The 27,752-nt window shown below is 40.0% G+C and overlaps 1 protein-coding gene and 1 non-coding gene across 4 annotated transcripts in view; one reads left to right on the top strand and one right to left on the bottom strand.

Moving 5' to 3' along the window:
• Positions 1-27,752, top strand: part of F8 (coagulation factor VIII) — a 143,016-nt gene that overhangs the window by 31,895 nt on the left and 83,369 nt on the right. For all 3 annotated transcript variants that reach the window (XM_027534282.1, XM_027534281.1, XM_027534283.1), the window contains exons 6-10: positions 5,139-5,207; positions 8,933-9,034; positions 12,339-12,560; positions 14,570-14,828; positions 15,326-15,497. In XM_027534282.1, the coding sequence (XP_027390083.1) occupies positions 5,139-5,207; positions 8,933-9,034; positions 12,339-12,560; positions 14,570-14,828; positions 15,326-15,497 (824 nt within the window). The remainder of the gene's footprint in view (positions 1-5,138; positions 5,208-8,932; positions 9,035-12,338; positions 12,561-14,569; positions 14,829-15,325; positions 15,498-27,752) is intronic.
• Positions 6,123-6,248, bottom strand: LOC113888282. Its single transcript, XR_003509918.1, has one exon. It is a non-coding gene; the product is annotated as a small nucleolar RNA SNORA25 (small nucleolar RNA).

Below are 27,752 nucleotides of genomic sequence, written 5' to 3'. Positions count from 1 at the left end.
CATCTGCTGATGGACATCTAGGTTGCTCCCATGGCCTGGCTATTATAAACAGTGCTGTGATGAACATTGGGGTATATGTGTCTCTTTCAATTCTGGTTTCCTCATTGTGTATGCCCAGCAGTGGGATTGCTGCGTCATATGGCACTTCTATGTCCAGTTTTTTAAGGAATCTCCACACTGTTCTCCATAGTGGCTGTACTAGTTTGCATTCCCACCAACAGTGTAAGAGGGTTCACTTTTCTCCACACCCTCTCCAGCATTTTTTGCTTGTAGACTTTTGGATAGCAGCCATTCTGACTGGCGTGAAATAGTACCTCATAGTGGTTTTGATTTGCATTTCTCTGATAATGAGTGATGATGAGCATCTTTTCATATGTTTGTTAGCCATCTGTATGTCTTCTTTGGAGAAATGTCTGTTTAGTTCTTTGGCCCATTTTTTGATTGGGTCGTTTATTTTTCTGGAATTGAGCTGCAGGAGTTGCTTGTATATTTTTGAGATTAGTTGTTTGTCAGTTGCTTCATTTGCTATTATTTTCTCCCATTCTGAAGGCTGTCTTTTCACCTTGCTTATAGTTTCCTTTGTTGTGCAGAAGCTTTTAATTTTAATTAGGTCCCATTTGTTTATTTTTGCTTTTATTTCCAATATTCTGGGAGGTGGGTCATAGAGGATCCTGCTGTGATTTATGTCGGAGAGTGTTTTGCCTATGTTCTCCTCTAGGAGTTTTATGGTTTCTGGTCTTATGTTTAGATCTTTAATCCATTTGAGTTTATTTTTGTGTATGGTGTTAGACAGTTTTCTAGTTTTATTATTTTACAAGTGGTTGACCAGTTTTCCCAGAATCACTTGTTAAAGAGATTGTCTTTTCTCCATTGTATATTCTTGCGTCCTTTGTCAAAGATAAGGTGTCCATAGGTGCATGGATTTTCCCCTGGGCTTTCTATTTTGTTCCATTGATCTATATTTCTGTCTTTGTGCCAGTACCATATTGTCTTGATGACTGTGGCTTTGTAGTAGAAATGTAATATACCACATTAACAAATCGAAAAATAAATGCCATATGATTATCTCAATAGATGCAGAGAAAGCCTTTGACAAAATTCAACATCCATTTATGATAAAAAAACTCTCCAGAAAGCAGGAATAGAAGGAACATACCTCAACATAATAAAAGCTATATATGACAAACCCACAGCAAACGTTATCCTCAATGGTGAAAAATTGAAAGCATTTCCCTTAAAGTCAGAAACAAGACAAGGGTGCCAACTCTCACCACACTATTCAACATAGTTTAGGAAGTTTTGGCCACAGCAATCAGAGCAGAAAAAGAAATAAAGGGAATCCAAATTGGAAAAGAAGAAGTAAAACTCTCTCTGTTTGCAGGTGACATGATCCTCTACATAGAAAACACTAAAGACTCCACCAGAAAAGTACCAGAGCTAATCAATGAATATAGTAAAGTTGCAGGATATAAAATCAACACACAGAAATCCCTTGCATTCCTATACACTAGTAATGAGAAAATAGAAACAGAAATTAAGGAAACAATTCCATTCACCATTGCAATGAAAAGAATAAAATACTTAGGAATATATCTACCTAAAGAAACTAAAGACCTATATATAGAAAACTATAAAACACTGGTGAAAGAAATCAAAGAGGACACTAATAGATGGAGAAATATACCGTGTTCATGGATCAGAAGAATCAATATAGTGAAAATGAGTATACTACCCAAAGCAATCTATAGATTCAGTGCAATCCCTATCAAGCTACCAACGGTATTTTTCACAGAGCTAGAACAAATAATTTCACAATTTGTATGGAAATACAAAAAACCTCAAATAACCAAAGCAATCTTGAGAAAGAAGAATGGAACTGGAGGAATCAATTAAACCTTTTATAAAAAAAATTTTTATTAGGAATTCTCTAGCCATCTAGTGGACTCTGTGTTCTTACTGCCAAGGGCCTGGGTTCAATCCCTGGATGGGGAAGTAAGATCCTACAAGCTGCACAGTGTGGACAAAACAAAAAGTTAAAATAACTTTATTGAAATGTTTGTGAATAAACATTTAAAAATTTATTGAAATATAATTAACCAACAACACTGTTATAGTTACAAGTGCACAGAGTGAATGAAGTCACTCAGTCATGTCCGACTCTTTGCAACCCCATGGACTGTAGCCTACCAGGCTCCTCTGTCCATGGGATTTTACAGGCAAGAGTACTAGAGTGGGTTGCCATTTCCCTCTCCAGTGTACAACCTAGTGCCAAATGAATGAACAAATGAAAATATACTCAACGTCTCTAGTCATTAAGGAAATGCAAATCAAAACTTTGAGATATTACCTCACACCTATCAAAGTCTCTCAGTCGTGTCCGACTCTTTGCGACCCCATGGACTGCAGCCTACCAGGCTTCTCAGTCCATGGAATTTTCCAGGCAAGCGTACTGGAGTGGGTTGCCATTTCCTTCTCCAGGGAATCTTCCCAACCCAGGTGTCGCACCTGGGTCCCCCACATTGTAGGCAGACGCTTTACCCACTGAGCCACCAGGGAAGTCCTACCTATCAGAATAGCTATTATCAAAGAGGCCATAAATAACAAGTGTTGGTGAGGATGTGGAGAAATAGAGAATCTCCTGCACTGTTCTGTGTGTACTAAGTCACTTCAGTCATGTCCAGCTCTTCGTGATCCCATGGACTGTAGCCCCCCAGGCTCCTCTGTCCATGGAATTCTCTGGCGAGAATACTAGAGTGGGTTGCCGTTTCCTTCTCCAGGGGATCATCCTGACCCAGGGATCGAACCCAGGTCTCCTGCATTGGCAGGCAGATTCTTTACCATCTGAGCCACCAGAGAAGCCCTTGGGGAAGATTACTCAGCAATAAAAAAGAATGAAATCTTGCCATTTGTGACTACATGGATGGACCAAAGGGCATTATCTTAAGTGAGATAAATCAGACAGAGAAAGACAAATACTGTATCATTTCATTTATATATGGAATCTAAAAAACAAAACAAATGAACAAAAATAATAACACAGAAACAAAGCTGTAGAAAAAGAGAACAAACAGGTGATTGCCAGAGGGGAGCGAGGTCGAGGGATGAGTGAAATAGTTGAGGGCAACTGAAAGGTACAGATCTCCAGTTACAAAATAAATGAGTCACAGGGATGAAATGTACAGCATGGGGAATAGAGTCAATAACAGTGTAATAATCTGTATTGTGATAGATGGCAATTAGACTTGCTGTGATCATCTTGGAATGTAAAGAAATACAGAATCACTATGTTGTGCACTTGGATTGTATATGTAATGACATATGTCCATTATAGTAGTATCATATGGTATCATATGTCATATAGTGTCATATATTATATAGTATGATATATATGTCATAGTATATCCTTCCCTCTTCTACCCTCTGGCAAGCACTGTCTTTTAAATTGTCTCCATAGTTTTGGCAGAATGTCTTTTCCAGAATGTCAAATAGTATGTAGCCTTTTCATATTGGCTTCTTCCACTTGTACTGTGTATTTAAACTTCCTCCATGTTTTTGATGGCTTGATAGCCTATTTCTTTTTAGGGCTGAATAATAGTTTGTTGTCTAGATGGACTGACGTTTATTTATCCATTAACCTATTGAAAGATATCAATTTCACTGCTTGATAATTATAAAAATATTGTAAGAAGATTTAAAGTCTTTTCAGACAGCTTTATCTGTATTTTAAATTTGTATGGGTGAGTTACTTTCTTCATCCAGTTTAACTTTTACTTTCTAAGCATCAAGAATAAAAGAGAGAGAAAAGAACATTATAAACAAAACTCTTCCTACTCAAAATAAACCTGCACTTCCCAATCAAATGAAAAAAGAAAGAAAGACAACTAACAAATTCAACAGTTAAACCATGAAGCAAGGTCATTTGTAACATTGATAACTTTAAATATTGATATACATGGTGTTCACTTTAAGTATGAGTATAGGTATTTAACATGGATAATTGTTACTTTGCTCATAACTTTTAATTTACAATTGCAGAAGTTAAAAAAAAAGTTAAAAGCATAATAGAAATTTTCTATCAATTCAGTTCAGTCACTCAGTCATGTCTGACTCTTTTCGACCCCATGGACTGCAGCATGCCAGTCCTCCCTGTCCATCACCAACTCCCGGAGCTTGCTCAAACTCATGTCCATCGAGTCGGTGATGCCATCCAACCATCTCATCCTCTGTTGTCCCCTCCTCCTGCTTTCAGTCTTTCCCAGCATCAGGGTCTTTTTCAATGAGTCAGTTTTTTGCATCAGGTGGCCAAAGTATTGGAGTTTCAGCATCAGTCCTTCCAATGGATATTCAGAACTGATTTCATTCAGGATTGACTGGTTTCATATCCTTGCAGTCCAAGGGACTCTCAAGAGTTTTCTCCAACACCACAGTTCAAAAGCATCAATTCTTTGGCACTCAGTTTTCTTTCTAGTCCAACTCTCACATCCCTACACAAGTACTGGAAAAACCATAGCTTTGACTAGATGGACCTTTGTTGGCATTTTTTCTGTATTTTAATAGAAAATATATTTAATTTATTAATTATTTACATATATGCACATTTCCATGAGCAATGTGTATGATGTTTGCAGTTTTTTTTTTCCTTTTGTATGTTTGTTGTGAATATATACATGTACGTGAAATATGATTATATGGGCTTGTCATTTGATTATTTTTCTTTTTTTAGTAATTAATTTTTGTCATCTTTTATAAAAGTAATGGTGTGCAACAAATTTTAAACTTTTTATCAAGTCCTTTACCCCAGATAATTTTAGGAGCACTGGTATAGATGTGACACCAAGGAAATTATGCTATGGTTAAGTTAATAAGGGGACGACAAAGGATGAGATGGTTGGATGGCATCACTGACTCAATGAACATGAGTTTGAGTAAACTCCAGGAGTTGGTAACAGGGAGGCCTGGTGGGCTGCAGTCCATGGGGTTGCAAAGAGTCCGACACAAGTGAGCTACTGAACTGAACTGAATTGAAGTTAATAAGAGATCAAGAGACAAAGCAGTTGATTAAGTTATGTGTCCCCCTAGTGTCATTTTCCTGTGATAGGATTTTCTATAGAAAATAAATGCTCTCACTTCTTTTTCAGGAACTCTGATCAAAGAAAGGACACAGACCTTGCACAAATTCGTACTACTGTTTGCTGTATTTGATGAAGGTTAGTGACCTGCAATCGAATTTTGGTCTGCTGAAAGAAATGAAATAGACTAATGTAACGTGGTACTTGAGCATGAGGGCTGTGAATGGAATGATGTAGATAGGGATGAAAATGAAAGCCAAGAACAAAATGCCTGCGGACTTTCATGGGCAGCTATGAAGTAAGAAGAGAGAGGAGCTGGGTAACAGATGGCCTTGTCTCTCATTAGTGAAAGTCTCTCAAAGACTTATCACTTTCCTTTTTTGCTAGTGTAGAAGCAAAGGAAAGCTTAATGATTTGATCAAGGCAGGAGAGGTACAAGCTTGGGTTCTAGAGCACACACTCTTCCCACAGTCCCAGGGCAAGGCTACTTTATGCAGAAGCCGGTGGGTGGAAGCGGGTGGGTGGAAGTGGGTGGAGCTCTCCACGCAGGAGCACTTGCTGATCCAGTGGGTGAGCCGCGTCTCTGCTCCGGGCGCCCAGTGCCTTCTTGTGGTGAGTGACCTGCGCACCTTCTCCTCCCAGCTGAGTTGAGGTGCAGCAGTTTTGCACAAGGAACTCTGGTCTGAAGGACGGGAAAGGGGCAAGGCCTCTGCCCCTCACAGTGTCTCTTGTATGTAATTTTTTTTTGTTTGCTTGTTAGTTTTAGTTAAACTTCATGTGTGCTAAGTCGCTTCAGTCATGTCCGACTCTTGGTGACCCCATGGATTGTAGCCCACCAGGTTCTTCTGTCTGTGGGATTCTCCAGGCAAGAATACTGGAGTAGGTTGCCTTTTCCTTCTCCAGGGGACCTTCCTAACCCAGGGATCGAATCTGTCTCCTGCTTTGTCAGGCAGGTTCTTTCCTGCAGAGCCACTAGGGAAGCCCTTGGTGAAACTTGGGGTGCATTTATTTACTTTTCCACATATCACCAATCATGGCACAAGTGGCTGAGGCATCTGTCTCTACTCAGGAAAACAGCACAATTGAGTGGCTATCACATCTTATGGAGAATGTCAGTCTTTGGTCACAGCATTTAAGAGCTCCTGGTTTTAGTCCTACAAGCCCTTTTGGAAGTGACCTGTTGCTTTATTTTCTCAATGCCTCCTCTTTAAAAGAAAATTTTTACTGCAAATCATATATATTTAAGGTGTACGAAATGATTTTAGATAAATATAGATAGAGAAATGATTACTACAGTCAAGTTAACGTGTCTGGCCGCATAGTTATCATTTTTTGTGCGAGATCTATTCCCTGAGCTTATTTCTGGTGTTCAATGTAGTTTGCTCATCATGCTGTACATTAGATCCCCAGAACTTGTTTGTCTTAAAAGTTAAAGGTTGTCCCATTGGACCAACATCTCCCCATTTCCCAAAACCCTTGCAGTCACCCTTCTCTTCTGTGTTTCTGTGAGTATGCTTTTTCTTATCTTCATCTCTTACTTTTTAAATAACTTTAGCAAGTTACTTAACCCCTCTGTGTCTCAGTTTCCTCCATTTTAAAGTTAAAATAATATCTACTTTTTCATAGGATGGTTGTGAGGATTGACTGATTTCAATTCAGTAACGCGGGACCTTGCTTCCCTATAGCTCAGTTGGTAAAGAATCCACCTGCAATGTGGGTGACCCAGGTTCGATTCCTGGGTTGGGACGATCCCCTGGAGAAGGAATAGGCTACCCACTCCAGTATTCCTGGGCTTCCCTTGTGGCTCAGTTGGTAAAGAATCTGCTTGCAATGCGGAAGACCTGGGTTCAATCCCTGGGTTGGGAAGATCCTCTGGAGAAGGGAAAGGCTACCCACTCCAGTATTCTGGCCTGAAGAATTCCATGGACAAGTCCATGGGGTCACAAAGAGTTGGACACAACTGAGTGACACAACTGAGCGACACTTTTCTGAGGACACACTCTCACTTCACTTTCACTTTTCAGGACATAAGGTGATGTTAGTACTTCTGCTTTCTTCTCCTCCTGATAGAATCGTTCTATCATCACCTTCTCTCTCCTCTGGATCTTCCTACACTGCCATCTTCTGAACTGAGACCCCTATCACCTCTCCTCCAACTAGTCCCCTTGTCTTTTTGTGCCCCCAGCACTTCGTTCTTACTGTAGCAGCCAAAGGGAACTTACTGAAATGTGAATCTGATCTTGTCACGCCAGTCTTTAAAATCCTTCAGTTTCACAAGGCAAATGGAAACTTCTTTACACAATAATATGTGACCTCATCCCCGACGACCTGTCTAGCTTTGTTTTGCTCCTCTTGATCCATTCACGTTGCAACCACACTGAACACATTTTGCGTTACACCCACACACGCTATGCTTTTTCTAGCATTCAGGCCTTTGCTCATGCCATTTCCTTGGCCTGGAAAGCGTGTCTCCAGCTTCATGTCAAGTAAGTTTCCACTCCTTCTAGCCTCTGTTAGATGCTTCTTTATGTATTTCCACAGCACTTGAGCTTCCTGCTTATCACACTAAACCATACTGATCTTCTTTACCCTCCTGTTCCTTTCTCTTCAAGCAGAGTGAAGTGCCTTCTCTTCTCTGGTCCCATAATACTCTGTTCTTATCTCTTTTACTTCACTCTTCATTCTTTGTAATAATGGTCCACGTCTCTGTCTATTTGAGCTACATTGTAAGCACCTTGAAGGCAGAGGCTGTGTCTACTTCTTTGTCATCAGTGCTAGTGCTCAGTGTGCTGTGCTGTGCTCAGTCACTCAGTCATGTCTGACTCTGTGCAATCCCATGGACTGTTGCCCATTAGTCTCAGTCCATGGGATTCTCCAGGCAAGAGTACTGGAGTGGCTTGACATTTCCTCCAGGGGACCTTCCCGACTCAGGGATTAAACCCACGTCTCTTGCATCTCCTGCATTGTCAAGGGGATTCTTTACCACTGAGCCACCTGGGAAGCCCTAATGCTCAGTAGTACTCAGTAAACATGTTTGACTGAATGAACACATGAGTGGATGACTGGATAAATGAACTTATGAGAGTTCACCAAAGGTTCAGTGCTTCAGAAAATTTGTCTTTTGTATAGAAGGGCAACCTCAGTTCAGTTCAGTCACTTAGTCGTGTCCAACTCTGTGATCCCATGGACTGCAGCATGCCAGGGTTCCCTGTCCATCACCAACTCCCTGAGTTTACTCAAATTCATGTCCATTGAGTCTATGATGCCATCCAACCATCTCATCCTCTGTTGTCCCCTTCTCCTCCTGCCTTCAATCTTTCCCAGCATCAGGGTCTTTTCTAATGAGTCAGTTCTTGAGGGCAACCTCAAGGCATTGCTAATAATAATATTTCTGCTTCTTTCACTTTTATTAATTTCAGTGACAAGGTTGGGAAGGTTTCCTGTCCATGGGCTTTCATTATTACAGACTGGATGAAGCAAGTAGGACAGGGACAGGTACTGGCAGCCTTTTCTTAGGAGGATTTTCATGTTCTCCCTCTAACATAAGTCAACCAGTGAATAGAAGTCATCATGATACAAACTAACCAATATTCTCCCTTCTCCTAGTGATCATTTGTCATTATTCCCTTCTACCTACTGTCATGGATAAATATAGACAGATAGCATCAGTCCAAGCAATAAGGGTCTGGCCTTTTGGTAATTGTCTTCTCCCCTTTGCCTACCGACTTTGAGGGCAAGTCATCTCCGCTGACAAAAAAAGATGTGAGCCTTATTTGCCTGATGGGAGGGAGGGAAGGGGAAAGGGAGGGTCAGTCATGAGACAGACACTTAACTGGCCCTCTGTTTCTGTCCTTTCTCAACAGGGAAAAGTTGGCACTCGGGAAAAAATGAGTCCTTGACACGTGTTATGGATTCTGCATCTGCACTGCACACCATCAATGGCTATATAAACAGGTCTCTGCCAGGTATGTACAACCTGCTCAAGAATCCTCAGGATCTTCTACATTCACCACCAGAGATCTCTTCTCCAGTTGTCCTCAGATATTGAATTCTGGCCTCTGGGGGATCTTATGGTATGGTGACCAGTCCTTCTTACAGTCATCAAAAAATTAAGGACTGCTAGTGTATACAGTGTATACAAACATGAGTTTGGGTAAACTCGGGAGTTGGTGATGGACAGGGAGGCCTGGTGAGCTGCGGTTCGTGGGGTCGCAAAGAGTCGGACATGACTGAGTGACTGAACTGAACTGAAGTGTATACAGTGGCTCAGATGATAAAGTGCCTACCCCAAATGCAGGAGACCTGGGTTCGATCCCTGGGTTGGGAAGATCACCTGAAGAAAGCAGTGGCCACCCACTCCAGTACTCTTGCCTAGAAAACCCCATGGATGGAGGAGCCTGGTGAGCTACAGTCCATGGGGTCGCAAAGACTCAGACACAGCTGAGTGACTTCACTTTCTTTTCTTTTCTTAGTGTATACAGAGCTTACCGATTTCTCTTTTCCTTTCTAAGTGGGCATCCAAGGATGAACAGATACTTGAAGGAAAGCCTGAAACACAAAGACAATATGCAAGATAAGCAAAGTAAATTAGACAATGCATGAACCCATGGAGATGCTGGGAGAGAGGTGCCTGGAGAGAGTGTGGAAGCTCTGAGCCCTTCCCCAGGCCTTGCCCTGTATGTCACTTCCCTCTGGATGTTCCTGAGTTACATGCTTGTAGAATAAACAGATCCTCTAGTAAGTTTACAAAAGTAATAATAGGATTATATGAAAAAGAAACAATCAGAATAAGAAAGTGAAGTTGCTCAGTCATGTCCGACTCTTTGCGACCCCATGGACTGTAGCCTACCAGGCTCCTCCATCCATGGGATTTTCCAGGCAAGAATACTGGAGTGGGTTGCCATTTCCTTCTCCAACATGCTTACAAAATTAAGAATATACTTCTTAAAATACAAAGTTAATTGAAACAAGGTTTTTGTTGTTGTTCAGTCACTAAGTCATATCAGACTCCTTGTGATCCCATGAACTGCAGCATACCAGGCTTCCCTGTCCTTCAGTGTCTCCTGGAGTTTGCTCAAACTCATGTCCATCGAGTCAGTGATGCTATCTAACCATCTCATCCTGTCACCCCCTTCTTCTCCTGCCCTCAGTCTTTCCCAGTATTAGGGTCTTTTCCAATGAGTCAGCTCTTCCCATCAGTTGGCCAAAGTATTGGAAATTCAGCATCAGTCCTTCCAAAGAATATTCAAGGTTGATTTCCTTTAGGATGGACTGGTTTGATCTTGCTGTCCAAGGGACTTTCAAAGAGTCTTTTCCAGCACTGAAGTTTGAAAGCATGAATTCTTCGGTGCTCAGCCTTCTTTATGGTCCAACTCTCACATCCATACATGTCTTCTGGAAAAACCATAGCTTTGACTAAACAGACCTTTGGTGGCAAAGTGATGTCTCTGCATCCTAATACACTGTCTGGTTTGTCATAGCTTTTCTTCCAAGGAGCAAGCATCTGTTAATTTCATGGCTGCAATCACCATCTGCAGTGATTTTGGAGCCCAAGAAAATAAAATCTTTCCCTGTTTCCATTTTCTTCCCATCTATTTGCCATGAAGTGATGGGACTGGATGCCATGATCTTAGTTTTTATAAAATACTCTGGACAGTGCTTGATGTTATGCAAGTGCTCAGTAAATATTGCAGTTATTAATGATATTCAACAATTCTGTAATTAATATGCAAGACTTCAGGTTTAGAAAAGAAATTAACTTTCAAAACATAGAAGTCCCTGCTCTCATATGTCACATTAATTGCCTCTCTGTGCATAAGTTTCCTCTCCTTTAAGGAAGGGATGACATTTATAGTTTCTTCATTCATAATATAGGGTTGAAAGTGAAGTCACTCAATTGTCTCTGACTCTTTGCGACCCTGTGGGCTGTAGCCTACCACACTTCTCCATCTATGGGATGTTCCAGGCAACAGTACTGGAGTGGGTTGCCATTTCCTTCTCCAGAGGATCTTCCCAACCCAAGGATAGAACCTGGGTCTCCTACATTGTAGGCAGATGCTTTACTGTCTGAGCTACCAGGGAAATATTGGGAGTTCAAACTTGTACAATATCCTGAACAGTGCTTGATATTATGCAAGTGCTCAGTAAATATTACAGTTATTAATGATATTGCCATAATTGGTGTTAGGTTGGATGTGAGAAGTGAGAGTAGGGACAAGAATAACTCTCACTTGCAGAATTGAATCCAGGCTTGTATTAATACCATTCACTGAAATAAGGAACTCTGGAAGAAGATGAGGTGGTAAAGACGAAAAATATGTTTTTGTACCTGTGTGTTTCCTGAGGTATCCAGGTGAAGATGTTGAGAAGGTGATTGTGCAAGTCTGGAGTTCTGGGAGAACAGGGGAGTTATCAGCATATGAATGATCATTAATCCTGTGAAAATGAATGATATTATTCAGGGAGAAAATTTGTTTAACAAAAGAATAATTAGGCTAGGGATGAGCCCTGAGGTCATCTACCATTTAATGGATGGGTAAAGAGGTGCTGTCACAGAGTGAAACAGAAGAAGGAGCAATCTAAGCCTTAGGAATGCTTTTGAACTGTGGTGTTGGAGAAGACTCTTGAGAGTCCCTTGGACTGCAAGGAGATCCAACCAGTCCATTCTAAAGGAGATCAGTCCTGGGTGTTCATTGGAAGGACTGATGTTGAAGTTGAAACTCCAATACTTTGGCCACCTGATGCGAAGAGCTGACTCATTTGAAAAGACCCTGATGCTGGGAAAGATTGAAGGCGGGAAGACAAGGGGATGGCAGAGGATGAGATGGTTGGATAGCATCACCGACTCAATGGACATGAGTTTGGGTAAACTCCAGGAGTTGGTGATGGACAGGGAGGCCTGGCGTGCTGCGGTTCATAGGGTTGCAAAGAGTAGGACACAACTGAGTGACTGAACTGAACTGAAGCCTTAGGTAAACAAAAGTCTGTTGGCACAGAGGCAAAGGGAAAACAGAATTTCAAGAAGGAATGAATGGTTAACAGATGCAGATGAAGACTGAAAACGATCCATTGGATTCAGAAGCACAACAGTCATTGATGACTTCAGCAAGAGCTGTTAGTTTGAGAGTACCCCCGTGTCCTTGGAAAGTTGGGTTTCAAGTCAAGATAATAAAAATTTGTACACAGAGTTTGTTCATCCTATCCTAGAAAGTGTTTTCCATTTCAGATTCTCTGCTTCTTGGCTCTAGTTATGTTATTCTTACTTCCCAGGTCTGATTGGATGTCATAAGAAATCAGTCTATTGGCACGTGATTGGAATGGGCACCACCCCCGAAGTGCACTCAATTTTCCTTGAAGGCCACACATTTCTCGTGAGGAACCATCGCCAGGCTTCCTTGGAGATCTCACCAATAACTTTCCTTACCGCTCAGACAGTCCTGATGGACTGTGGCCAGTTTCTACTGTTTTGTCGTATCTCTTCCCACCAACATGGTAATGTCTATAGATCTTAAAAAATGAGTATTAGAAATATCCAGCTCTTCTTTTAAATATTTCACCTTGAATATAAGAGGGCTTGATTATTAGTAAATAGGACTTGGGGGTTTATCTGTGATCAAGGGAAGGGAAATGGTTTAGTGAAGAATGAGGTGGCGAATGTGAGGAGGAGAGTATGTTGTTGTTTACTAAAGCCTACTTAATGTTGTTTTCCCAACATTAAGTAGGCTTTAGTACTATGGAGAGAGCGATTTGGGGTCATGGAATCTAGGATGTAATCCTAAGGGCTCCAGGATGTCAGTAATGATGCCCCAATATATAGCAAATACAAAAGGATATTGTGGTGCTCCATATGAGACACCAGACAACTGGTATACAAGGAGGCATGCTGTAGATACTCGGTCAGAGATGAGAGACATCAGGAGAAACAACATGGGAGTGGAAGTTGGTAAACACACGTGAGGCACCACGTGAAGCTTTCAAGGATGACTTGACTTTGCAAAGGGTCAAAGATCCTACCTAAGGAAGTTGAGATGATGGTACCTACGGTTGCAAATTATCGTTAATGTGAGTGAGCTCATTTGTAGCTATAGGCTATGAAAACTCATGTTACATGATCAGCTCATCCCCATTTTTCTTCTTGTATATTTACTCTGCTAACTCTTAATCTTGGATCAGTCTAACAGCTCTCTTTGTCTCCTCCTCTATTGTGGCCATTGAGAGCTATTGGAAAGAAATGTTGGGGAGGCCTGATCTTTCATGATGAACAGCACTTGTTATTCCTGTCAATCTAGTATTAACCCTCCCTTCAGGTTCCTTGGTTGCCCTGAAAAAGAGATTTGATCTTGCACTTTTTCCCACTTATTTTCTGTGAGTGACTTTGTTTCTAGTCCTCTGTAGTGAGGAAACATAGGAACCTCTTTTCCTGATACATTACATAAAAAGTTACATAATAATTATGGGATTTTTGACAAGACAAAATGTGTCATACCAGACAAGTAACAGGAAGTCGATCCTATAGGCACATAGGGAAAGGTCATTTACTTGTATGCAGGCTGCTCATGACCTAGTTTGAAGCCTGATTCTGTTTAAGAAGAGTTTGTTTTATGTTCTCTCTCTTTTTCTTATTCTTTTGACCCTTCTTTATGCTGATTTTAATCCTTGTTTTTCAGAAAAATGTTTTGTCTTTTTGGAACTCATACAAAATCCTTCATTTTTAGATCTAGACTGAATTTTGTTTAAGGCCACATGAACCCACACTAGGTGCTTGCTGCTCCTAAAATCTGCCTTGTTCCCCATCACCCAGTAAATAGGTCTCCTTTCTTAGAATTTTTATTCAAAGCTGTCCTATGGCATTAGATAGGGGAGGGATTATTATTATTTACATTTTATAAAGCATGCAAATGAGATTAAGATTGCTTAATAGACTTGCTTTAAGGCTTACATCTAGCCACAGTCGGACATGCTCTTAAAATATATAATGTATTTCCTTAATTCTAAGCTGAACCTTTTCATGTTTTTATTAACTTTGGATATGTCTTAAAATTTATATCTATACTATGATTTTTCTTGACAAGCTACTAAATCTATGGTTTGTATCATAATTCAATGGACTATGTATAAAAATTATTAGGTAACTGTAGGGGTGGGGAATTAGTCTGACCTAGGTTTCCAAAAGCTGAAAATATGCAATTCCTCAGGCCTTCTTATTTACAATTTGAGAGTTGGGAAGTGATAGGCTCAGAGCCAGTTCCAGAAGGGAAAGAAAAGCAAATGAGGAAATCTTGAAACAGGAGTCATAGATTGGAGGAGAGTTGGGCAGAAGGGAAATGGTGAGTGCAAAGACCACAGGAAGAAACCTGAAAGTACCAGCTATAGGGAAGGTAAAACATACAGGAGGTTAAAACCCTTAGGAGAAGGCCTTGAAGGCATAAGAGAAAACAAAGTCAGAAGAGTTGAGGCCAGAAAACCTCATTGAACCTCACGTTGGTTTTGTCTGACTTCAGATGGTATGGAAGCTTATGTCAAAGTAGATAGTTGCCCAGAGGAACCCCGACTATGGATGAAAAATAACCAAGAAGAAGATTATGATGATGGTTTGGATGACTCTGACATGGATGTGGTCAGGTTTGATGGCGACAGTGCGCCTCCCTTTATCCAAATGCGCTCAGTTGCAAAGAAGCATCCTAAAACCTGGGTCCACTACATTGCTGCTGAAGAGGATGACTGGGACTATGCCCCCTCGGTCCTCACCACCAGTGACAGGTAAGGAACTTTTGACTCTTGGTGTTATCTCTTCCCCATAATCCAAAAGTTCTTCCCAGTTTCTCAAAACAGCAAACCCTTAAGCCATGTGTAGGGTTAGGTACAGGCAAGTGTGAAGTCACTCAATCGTGTCCACTCTTTGGGACCCTATGGACTGTAGCCTACCAGGCTCCTCTGTTCATGGGATTTTTCAGGCAAGAGTACTGGAGTGGGTTGCCATTTCCTTCTCCAGGGGATCTTCCTGACCCAGGGATCAAACCCAGGTCTCCCGCATTGTAGGCAGATGCTTTACCTTCTGAGGCACAGGGGAAGTCCTCTCTCCGGCTAAGCAGACCAAGAGTATTAACATATTTCAGAAATTCCCACCAGGGATACCTAGATTTTTCTCACCCTTCCTTGATGAAATCATATCAGCTGTTTTAAAGTTGAATTTTAGCAACCAGTCCTTTACCTGGCATGCTTCATTCCAACGTCTTATCTTTTTGTGTATCATACAGAAGTTATAAAAGTCTGTATCTGAACCACGGTCCTCAGCGGATTGGTAGGAAGTACAGAAAAGTACGGTTTATAGCTTACACAGATGGAACATTTAAGACTCGTGAAGCTATTCAGCATGAATCAGGGATCCTGGGGCCTTTACTTTATGGAGAAGTTGGAGACACACTTTTGGTAAGTTGAAGAAAAGATAAAAGCTTGGGTAAGAAGACAAAGGCTGGAGAGTTGTGAGTTTTCTGCAACTTCCTGTTTCAGCCTCATGTCCAATGGGCATCATCTTTTAAAATGTATAAATATTACACAAATAAATGTAAATTATAAATTTGTTTTAAAATATTCATACATAGGAAACAAAATTAATGCCACCCATTAAACCTGCCACTCCACTGAAATACTCATTGCTTAAACTTTCATACATATCCTTCTACAATTTTTTCCACTAGTTATATAGTACAGGAATCAGCAGATTAAGGGCTGTGAGCCAAATTTGTCTCATAGTCTACTTTTGGAGAACCTGTGAACCTAGAAGGATTTTACATTTTTGAGAGCTATAAGGAAAAGAATGGGGCTTCCCAGGTGGTGCTAGTGGTAAAGAACCCATCTGCCAATGCAAGAGACATAAGAGATGTGGGTTTGATCCCTGGTAGGAAGATCCCCTGGAGAAGGAAATGGAAACCCACTCTAGTATTCTTGCCTGGAGAATCCCCATGGACAGAGGAGCCTGGTGGGCTCCAGTCCATGGGGTTGCACAGAATCAGACATGACTAAAGTAACTCAGCAAGGAAAAAAACAACAAAGATATGTAACAGAGTGTAGATATAGCCCAGAAAGCCTAGAGCATTTACTATCTACCCATCCCTTTCCAGAAAACATTTCATGGCCCTTGATGGAAGATATTAGTAACACTTATGCTGCAGAGAACAATGGTTTAAAAAAAGCAGGGATATTTTTTCACAATCAGTTTACAGATAGATGGTCTTGTCAATGAGGGAAAAAAATGCACAACATAAAAAGTGGAGAGTTACATTTTAGTAAGTCACCATTCTTAGAACTTGGGCTGGGGAGACAGCATCTCAAATAACTTTGAGAGAACTCTTCTGAGGAGGGGAGCCATGATATATAGGAATCTTTGCAACAAAGACTTCCGTGGTGGCTCAGACGGTAAAGCGTCTGCCTATGATGCAGGAGACCCGGGTTCGATTCCTGGGAGGGGAAGATCCCTTGGAGAAGGAAATGGCAACCCACCCCAGTACTCTTGCCTGGAAAATCCCATGGACAGAGAAGCCTGTTGGGCTACAGTCCATGGGGTTGCAAAGAGTCGGACATGACTGAACGACTTCTCTTTCTTTCTTTCTCTTTCTTTCTCTTTCTTTCTCTTTCTTTCTTTTTCTTTCTTTCTTTATTCTTTCTTTCTTTCATTCTTTCTTTCTTTCTTTCCAGCAAGAGGCAGGTAGTCAGACTGTCAAAAGATTTATTTCTAATTAAAGACAACTAGATATGTCAAGTTGAGGAATTTAGGGCTTTTCTGTGCATGGGAAGATCCCAGAGTGTGCTCAGTGAAATCATTCCTTTGATCTGCACCTCAGGTATCTGGGGCCAGGATCCTGTGTTTTCACATCCTGAGTTTCCTCAACCTGCACCACTGGGGGTGGCTTCAGTTTGCTGACCACTAGATGGCAGGCATTCCTTGTTTCCAGCCTAAGTACCCCAAGGGCTCACTGTTGAGGGTGACTGCAATTGCTGATGACTGCAACATCTGTTGATTACTGACATGGCAGGCAGCATTCCTTTTTTATTTTCCTTTTTTAAATTATGAAAGTATGATAACGCATTTACAGGAGACTTGGGAAATACACATACTTCCTCTATATATTGCAATTATTTTTTAAGTAGGTAAATGAAGATTTTAGTTGGAGTTTCAATACCAAACTCTCAAAAATTAATAAAATGAATATACAGAGAAGGATAAACATATAGTAGACCTGAAAGGCACTGTGAACCAATTCAACATAATTGAAGTTTATACAATTTTTCACACAACAGTAGCATATGAATTCTATTCAAGTCCCTATAGACTATAAACTAGGAGACCCTGGAAGATATCTAGGGACATAAAGCAAGGTGTAAAAATTTCATGGTCTAAAGATATTGAAATCATAGAGTCTGTTCTCTTATCACCGTGAAATTTTGTTAGAAATGGCCATCTTTTGCTTATATATTTGTAAAAGGCTTTATGTATTACAGATATTAGCACATTATTATTTATCTTTCATGTATTTTTCTCAGTCTGTCACTTGTACTTTAACTTGTTTATGATGCCTTTTTCCCTATAAAGATTTTCAGTTTTAATATAGTCAAGATCTTTTTATCAGTCTTTACATTTATATTTTTCTGAATATTTTTCATTTATGTTTTCTTCCCAGGAGCATCTTCACCACCCCTAAGAGATGATAAAAATAGTCTACTATATTTTATTCTTTTTGTGTTTACAGTTTTATTTTTATAATAAGCATTCTAATTGTTCTGGAAGTTACTTTTGGGTATAGAGCATAGTGTCAAATAAGGATTTCTGCAAGTGACAGCAATTTGGCCCAATCAACATTTCTTCACTAATTGAAAAATGCCTTTTTTATTATATGCATGCATACTTAGTGATGTCTGACTCTTTGCGAACCCATGCACTGTAGCCCACCAGGCTCTTCTGTCCATGGGATTTCCCAGGCAAGAATACTGGAGTGGGTAGCCATTCCCTTCTCTAGGGGTTCTTCCTGACCCAGGGATCAAACCCAGGTCTCCTGCATCACAGGCAGTTTCTTTACCACTGAGCCACCTGGTAAGTTCTTTTGATTATATACTAAAATGCTGAAATCTGTTCTCTTTAACTGATCTGTTACTATACTGTTTTAATGACTACAATCTTGTAATATGTTCTGATATTTGTAGGGCACGTCTTTCTTCATTGCCCTTCTTTAAAATTTTAGTTAGCTATTATTGTACATTTTTCTTTTTGAATTTTATTTACCTGTTTTTAATTAGTAAAAGTAACTCAAAAGGCAAAAAAGTGTATGCAAAACAAAAGGAAACTTACCTTCCTCCCAGACTTCTAGTACCCTAGTCTGAGCTGCAATTATTGCTGTCAGTTTTTCATATTCCCTTTCAGGAATAATATAAGTTATACAAAGACATGCATAAACTATATACACTACATTCCATGGGGTTGCAAAGAATCTGAAACAACTGAGAAACTAAGACTATACCAATACATGTGCATATATTTCACACAAAAACAGAAGCATGATGTAGATTGTTCTGCGCAAGTGTGTTCAGTCCCTTACTTGTGTCTGACTCTTTTCAACTACATGGACTGTAGCCCACTAGGCTCCTCTGTCCATGGAATTTTCCAGGCAAGAACACTGGAGTGGATTGCCATTTCCTCCTCCAGGGGATGCTTCCAACCAAAGGATTGAACCCATGTCTCCTGTGGCTCCTGAACTGGCAGGTGGATTCTTTACTACTGAGCCACCTGGGAAGTCCCTGAAAATTGTTCTGTACCTTGATTTAAAAATTTTAACAATGTATCTTGGATATCGTTTCATATCAAGATATATAAGTCTACCTCAGTTCAGTTCAGTTGCTTAGTTGTGTCAGACTCTGCAACCCCATGGAATGCAGCATGTCAGGCTTCCCTGTCCATCACCAACTCCCAGAGCTTGCTCAAACTCATGTCCATTGAGTCAGTGATGCCATCCAACCATCTCATTCTCTGTCGTCCCCTTCTCCTCCTGCCTTCAATCTTTCTCAACATCAGAATCTTTTACAATGAGTCAGTTATTTGCCTCAGGTGACCAGAGTATTGGAGCTTCAGCTTTAGCATCAGTCCTTCCTGTAAATATTCAGGATTGATTTCCTTTAGGATTGACTGTTTTGATCTCCTTGGAGGGACTCTTAGGAATCTTCTCCAACACTATAGTTCAAAAGCATCAATTCTTTGGCACTCAGCTTTCTTTATGGTCCAACTCTCACATCCATACATGACTACTGGAAAAACCATAGCTTTGCCTAGAAAGACCTTTGTTGGCAAAGTAATGCCTCTGCTTTTTAATATGCTGTCTAGGTTTGTCATAGCTTTTCTTCCAAGAAGCAAGCATCTTTTAATTTCATGGCTACAGTCACCATTAGCAGTGATTCTGGAGCCCCCAAAAATAAAATCTGTTATTGTTTCCCATCTATTTGCCATGAAGTGATGGCACTGGATGCCATGATCTTAGTTTTTTGAATGTTGAATTTTAAGCCAGCTTTTTTACTCTCTTCTTTCACTTTCATCAAGAGTCTTTTTAGTTCCTCTTCAATTTCTGCTGTAAGGGTGGTTTCATCTGCATATCTGAGCTTATTGATATTTCTCCTGGCAATCTTGATTCCAGCTTGTGTTTCATTCAACCTGGCATTTCATGTTGGTGAACCTTATTCTTTCATTTCTCGTGTTGTGAACTTACATATGCTGAATCCTGTGAGGCTTTTCTGTTAATGTGAAAACTGGAGGATTATTTTTTACATTGTATACAGAAATTATCAAATTTATTCAGAAGTAGTGAGAATAGTAAAATAAACTTCCTTGAATCCATCACTCAGCTTCACCATTTATCAACAAATGGCTAATCTCATTTCATCTATAAACCAACTAGGTCTAACAGACATCTATGGATCAGGCCACCCAACTCCAATAGAATACTTATTCTTCTCAGATGAACACAAAACATTCTCCAGGATAGACTTTATATACATTAGGCCATGAAACAAGCCTCAAAATTTTAAAGAAAACTAAAGTCCAAAATTTCTTGTGAACATAATTGCAAAAATCCTCCACAACACATTATTAAACCAAATCTAGCAACACTTTTAAAAGATCATATACCATAATCAAGTGAGATTTATCTCGGTAATGTAGGGATGATTAAAATATGAAAATTAGTACAGCTCAACATATTAATGAACAAAGGACAAAAATCATGTGATCATGTAATAGGTGAAGAAAAAGGGCTTGGCGAAATCCATTACCCATTCATGATAGACAAAACTCTTAGTAAACTAGCAACACAATGCAAGATCCTTAACTTGATGAATAACATTTAAGGAAAATTTATAATTTGGTGAAAGACTAAATGTTTTCCCTTTGAAATTAGGAACAAGTTAAGATGTCCACTCTTGCTATATTTAACACTGTTGTTGTCATTGTTCAGTTGCTCAGTCATGTCCAAGTCTTTGTGACCCCATGGGCTGTAGCCAGAGGCTCCTCTGTCCATGGAATTTCCCAGGCAAGAATACTGGAGTGGATTGCCATTTCCTTTTCCAGGAGATCTTCCTGACCCAGGGATTGAACCCATGTCTCCTGCGTCTTTGCATTGGCATGCAGATTCTTTACCACTGAGTCATGGGGGGAAGCCCATTTAACACTGTACTGGCAGCCAATGCAGTAAAGCAAAAAAAAAAAAAAAAAAGGAATTATAGGCATTTAGATTGGAAAGAAAGAAGTAATACTGTCTTTATTTGCTGATGATACAATATTTTATATAGAAAATCCTAAAGAATCTACTAAAAAGGTTTAGTTCAGTTCAGTCACTCAGTCATGTCTGACTCTTTGCAACCCCATGGACTGTAGCACACCAGGCCTCCCTGTCCATCGCCAACTCCCGGAGTTTACTCAAACTCATGTCCATTGAGTCAGTGATGCCATCCAACCATCTCATCCTCTGTTGTCCCCTTCTCCTCCTGCCTTCAATCTTCCCAGCATCAGTGTCTTTTCAAATGAGTCAGCTCTTCAGTGTCTTTTCAAATGAGTCAGCTCTTTTCCTCAGGTGGCCAAAGTATTTGAGTTTCAGCTTCAGCATCAGTCCTTCCAGTGAATATTCAGGACTGATTTCCTTGAGGATGGACTGGTTGGATCTCCTTGCAGTCCAAGAGACTCTTGAGAGTTTTCTCCAACACCACAGTTTAAAAGCATCAATTCTCCAGTGCTCGGCTTTCGTTATGATCCAACTCTCACATCCGTACATGACTACTGAAAAAACATAGCTTTGACTAGACAGACATTTGTTGGCAAAGTAATGTCTCTGCTTTTTAATATGCTGTCTAGGTTGGTCATAACTTTTCTTCCAAGGAGCAAGCATCTTTTAATACTAAAAATGTATTGGAACTAATAAACCAGCACAGCAAGGTTACGAGATACAAGATCAATATTAAAAAATAAGTTGTATTTCTTTACACTTCAATGAAAAATCTGCAAAGAAAATTAGGAAAGCTTTCATTCATGATAACATAAAAAGAATGAAATAACTTGGGATAAATTTAACAAAAATGGCATAAGACTTGGACACTGAAAACTGAAAAAATGTATTGTAAAAAACTATAAAAATGTGAAAAATATATTGTAAAAAATTGTAAAGTGAAAAATGTAAAAATTGTTACTGGGATAATTTTTAAATATCTAAATAAATGGATAAACATATAATATTTATAGATTGAAAGAGCCACTTACTTTTAAGGCTCTTCCAAATTTATCTATAGATCTAATTAAATCCCTATCAAAATCCCAACTGTCTTTTTTGCATAAATTGACAAGCTGATCCTAAAATACAGATGAAATTGCATAGGTCCCCTAATAGACAAATGAATCTTGGGAAAAAGAAAAAACAAAGTTTGAGAACTCACACTTCAATTTCAAAACTTACCACAAAGCTACAGTAATCATGAAAGAGTGGTACCAGCATAAGGTTAGATATGTAGATCAACGGAAAACAATTGAGAGTCCAGAAATAAACCTATGTATCTATGGAGACTCGACTTTTTATTGAAGTATAGTTGATTTACAATATTAAGATATGTTAATTTCAGTATAGCGATTCAGTGTTTTTGCATAGTATACTCCATTATAGGTTATCACAAATATTGGGCATAATTTCCTGTTGTTGTTGTGTTAAGTCACCAAGTTGTATCCAATGTTTTGTGACCCCAGGGACTGTAGCACACCAGGCTTCCCTGTCCTTCAAAATCTCCTGAGGTTTTCCCTAGCTAATGTCCATTGAGTCAGTGATGCCATCCAACCATCTCATCCTGTGTCATCCCCTTCTTCTCCTGCCTTCAATCCTTCCCAGCATCAGGGTCTTTTCTAATGAGTTGGCTCTTCTCATCAGATGGCTAAACTATTGGAGATTCAGCTTCAGCCTCAGTCCTTCCAATGAATATTCAGGACTGATTTCCTTTAAGATTGACTGGTTTGATTTTCTTGCAGTCCAAGGGACTCTCAAGAGTCTTCTCCAACACCACAGTTTAAAAGCATCAATTCTTCGGTGCTCAGCTTTCGTTATGGTCCAACTCTCACATCCATACATAACTACTGGAAAAACCATAGCTTTGGCTATACAGGCCTTTGTCAGCAAAGTAATGTCTCTGCTTTTTAATATGCTGTCTGGGTTGGTCATAGCTTTTCTCCAAGGGGCAAGCATCTTTTAATTTTGGGGCTGCAGTCACCATCTGCAGTGATTTTGGAGCCCAGGAAAATAAAGTCTGTCACTGTTTCCATTGTTCCCCCATCTTTTTGCCATGAAGTGGTGGTACTGGATGCCATGATCTTAGTTTTTGTAATATTTAGTTTTAATCTGGCTTTTTCACTCTCCTTCTTCACCCTCAATCAAGAGGTTCTTTAGTTCCTCCTTACTTTCTGCCATTAGAGTGGTATACAGTAAATCTTTGTTGCTTATCTGTGTATCTTATGTATCATAGTTTTTATCTGTTAATCCCATTTATCCCCCTTCCCTTCTCTTTCCCTTTTGATAACTTTAAGCTAGTTTTCTATGAGTGAATCTGTTTCTATTTTGTAAATACAATCATTTGTGTCATATTTTATATTCCACATATAAGTGATAAATGGTATTTGTCTTTGTCTGATTTACTTCATTTAGTACGATAATCTCTGGGTTCATCCATGTTGCTGCAAATGGCATTATTTCATTCTTTTTTACAGCTGAGAAATATTACATGAGCCTGGTGCTGAGAAAGATTGAAGGCAAAAGGAGAAAGGGGCGACAGAGGATCAGATGGTTAGATGGCATTACCAACTCAATGGACATGAGTTTGAGCAAATTCTAGGAAGTAGTGGAGGACAAAGGAGCCTGGTGTGCTACAGTCCATGGGTCCCAAAGAGTCAGATATGATTTAGTGACTGAATAGCAACAATATTGCATGGTATATATGTACCACATCTTTTTTATCCATTCATCTGTCGATGGACATTTGGGTTGTTTCCATGCCTTGGGTTTTGTAAATAGTGCTGCAAAGAACATTGCGGCACATGTATCTTTTAAAATTAGAGTTTTCATCTTTTCTCGATATATCCCCCAAAATGGGGTTGCTAGATCATATGGTAGCTCTATTTTAGTTTTTTAAAGGAACTTCCAAACTGTTTTCTATAGTGGCTGCACCAATTTACATTCCCACCAACAGTGTAAGAAGTGACCGTTTGACTTTTCACAAATGTCCCAAGACCAATTAATGGGGAAAGAATACTGGAACAACTGGATACCCACATGCAGAAGAAAGAGATTGACCCTTCTTCATACCATACTAAAAGTAGATCAAAGATATAAATGTAAGAGCTAAAACTATGAAACCCTTAGAAGAAAATACAGGAGTAAATGTTTGTAACCTTGGATTACACAATAGTTTCTTAGGTATGACATCAAAAGCAACAAGCAACAAAAGATAAAAGATTGGAGTTCATCACAATTAAAAACTTCTGTGCCTCAAAGACACCAACCCGAGAGTGAAAAGACAACTCATGGAATAGGAGAAAATAATTACAAATCATATATCTGATGAAAAGAATAGTATCCAGAACATATAAAGGACTTTTACAGCTGAATAATAAAAAGGCAAATAATCCAACTAAAAAATAATAATCCTGGGTCCTTTAGTATTTGTATAGACATTTCTCCAAAGATGATGTACAAAGAAGTGACCAAAAAGCACATGAAAAGATGCTGAACATTATTAGCTTTGAAAAGGAAAGGATTAGTTACTCAGTTGTGTCCAACTCTTTGAGGCTCCATGGACTGTAGCTCACCAGACTCCTCTGTCTATGGGATTCTCCAGGCAAGAATACTGGAGTGGGATGTCATTTCCTCCTCCAGGGGATCTTCCCCACCCAGGTATCAAACCTGCTCTCCCACATTGCAGGCAGATTCCTTACCATTTGAGCCACCAGGGAAGCCCATTAGCTATTGGGGGAATGCAAATCAAAATCACTGGTGACTTAGATGGTAAAGAATCTGCCTGCAATGCAGGAGACTTGGGTTCAGTCCCTGGGTGGGGAAGATCCCTTGGTGAAGGGAATGGCTACCCACTCCAGTATTCTTGCCTGGGGAATTCCATGGACAGAGGAGCCTGGCGGGCTACAGTCCATGGAGTCGCAAAGAGTCAGACACGACTGAGTGACTAACACTTGCACTTTTTCAGAATAGCTATAATCAGCAAGGCAGATAATAACAAACATTGGTGAGGACGTAGAGAAATTGGAAGTCTCATAAACTCTGATGGGAAAGAGTTACATCCAGTCTGAGATAACAGTTTGGCCATTCCTCAGAACATTAAAAATGGAGTTACCCTGTGACTCAGCAATTCCTTCTAGGCATATACTCAAGAAAGATGAAAATATAGGTCCACACAAAGACTTGTATGTGAATGTTCACAGCAGCACTATTCCTAATAGCCCCAAATTGGAAGCTATTTAAATGTTCACCAATTAGTGAATGAATAAACAAAATGTAGTATATCCATATAATTGGAATCAGTTCAGTTCAGTTCAGTTCAGTCGCTCAGTCGTGTCCGACTCTTGGCGACCCCATGAATAGCACGCCAATTGGAATGCTAGTCAGCAATTAAAAGAAGTGAACTACTCATACATGATACAACATGGATAAAACTCAAAGTATTATGATAAATTAAAGAAGGCAAGCAAAAAAACACTTACATGATTTAATTTATATGAAATATCTAGGAAAGGCCTATTTGTAGGGCAGAAAGCACATTAGCGACTCTGGACTCCAACTTTGGGTGTTCCACTAAACAAGTCAGAAAGTGCCTCACCTTTGACGACCCAGCATCAGAAGTCACACAGCATTTTATGGCATAATCAGAGTCAAAGCCCACCCGGAATCAAGGAGAGGGAAAATTTGGCCTACCTCTGGTGGGAGGAATGTCAAAGAATTTTGGAACCATATTTTAAAACTGCCACATAAACTCACAACCTATTTCTCAAAAGCAACAAAGGAAGCCAGAAGACACTGAAGTCACATCTTGAATGTGTTGCAAGAAAATCACTATTAACCTAGAAAGGATCACTATTTTATTGGCTATTTATCCCAATATTCAAGGGATATATAATTTGTATTCAAATTTTTAAGTTTATTTACGACTTCGCTGTCAAATTTTTAAGTTTATTTACGACTTCGCTGGGTTTTCGGTGCTTTGCTCTGGCTTTCTCTAATTGAGGCAAGCCGGGGCTACTCTTTGTGGTTGTACATGGGCTTCTCATTGTGGTGGCTTCTCTTCTTGCAGAGTGCAGGCTTTAGTAGTTGTGGTACACAGGTTGTGGACATGTGTGGTACACGTGTTGCCCTGCAGCATGTGGAATCTTGCCAGACCAGGGAGAGAACCCATGTCCCCTGCATTGGCAGGCAGATTCTTAACCACTGGACCTCCAGGGAAGTTTAGTATCAGAGAAAAGTAAAGACCCACCAGTACTTATAGGCTAGCACAACCTTAGTTGTCAACCTGACCAGGACAGTATAAGAAAGGAAAATTAAAGTTACAGACCAGTTGTATTACAAACATGGATTCAAAAAAATCCTGAACAAAAGTTAATAAACCCAGTGGCACAATATATAAAAATGATTGTAAATATATTATGATCTAACTGATTTATCTGAGGAGTACTAGATGAATTTAGTGCTTTTGAACTTGGTGTTGGAGAAGGCTCTTGAGAGCCCCTTGGACTGCAAGAGGATCCAACCAGTCCATCCTAAAGGAGATCAGTCCTGAATATTCATGGGAAGGACTGATGCTAAAGCTGAAACTCCAATACTTTGGCCACCTAATGTGAAGAACTGACTCATTGGAAAAGACTTTTATGCTGGGAAAGATTGAGGGCAAGAGGAGAAGGGGACGACAGAGGATGAGATGGTTGGATGGCATCACCAACTTGATGGACATGAGTTTGAGCAAGCTTTGGGATATAGTGAAGGACAGGGAAGCCTGGCGTGCTGCAGTCCATGGGGTCGCAAAGAGTTGGACGCAACTGAGCGACTGAACAACAAGATGAATTTAACTTTAGAAAATCAAATATGGTAATATACTACAGTAACACATAAAAAGGTAAAATATCATTTGATAATCTCAATAGTTTCATACAAATATTTGTGAAAATTCAAAATCTGTTCATAATAAAAAGTCATAGGAAACTGGGATTGCAAGTGACAGCCTAATCCTGATAAAGCTCTACAGAAAATCCATAGTCACCATCATACTTGGTGGTGAAACTCAGAAATCCTTGTTTAAGATCAAGATAAGAAACAGTTAACAGGTATCACCACCTTTATTTAATATTCTACTAGAAATTCTAACCAATATCCTTAGGAGAAAAAGATAAAGTTTTAAGGTTGGAAAAGAACAAACAAAACTGTTATTATTTGTGTGTGTGCTAAGTCACTCAGTCATTTTCCACTCTTTGCGACCCCATGGACCATATTCCCACCAGGCTCCTCTGTCCATGGGATTCTCCAGGCAAGAACACTGGAGTGGGTTGCCATTTCCTCCTCTAGGGGATCTTTGCGACCAAGGGATCAAACCCATGTCTCTTATGTCTGTCTCCTGCATTGGCAGGCGGATTCTTTACCACTAGAGCCATCTTGGAAGCCCCAGTTATTATTTGAAGATTAAGTAAATGAATGATTTTACTAATGATCAGTCAGTTCAGTCGCTCAGTCGTGTCCGACTCTTTGCGACCCCATGAATTGCAGCATGCCAGGCCTCCCTGTCCATCACCATCTCCCGGAGTTCACTCAGACTCACGTCCATCGAATCAGTGATGCCATCCAGCCATCTCATCCTCTGTCGTCCCCTTCTCCTCCTGCCCCCAATCCCTCCCAGAATCAGAGTCTTTTCCAATGAGTCAACTCTTCGCATGAGGTGGCCAAAGTACTGGAGTTTCAGCTTTAGCATCATTCCTTCCAAAGAAATCCCAGGGCTGATCTCTTTCAGAATGGACTGGTTGGATACTAATGATAGTGGGAGCTATATTTGTCACTGTTGGAGAGGGTATGACTATGACCATGTGAAGTCCCTCAGTCATGTCCGACTCTTTGCAACACCATGGACTGT

This window comes from Bos indicus x Bos taurus, chromosome X (genome assembly GCF_003369695.1).
Source record: "Bos indicus x Bos taurus breed Angus x Brahman F1 hybrid chromosome X, Bos_hybrid_MaternalHap_v2.0, whole genome shotgun sequence".
NCBI lineage: Eukaryota > Metazoa > Chordata > Mammalia > Artiodactyla > Bovidae > Bos > Bos indicus x Bos taurus.
The sequence above is the reverse complement of the archived record's forward strand: the minus strand, read 5'-3'. Positions and strand labels throughout refer to the sequence as shown.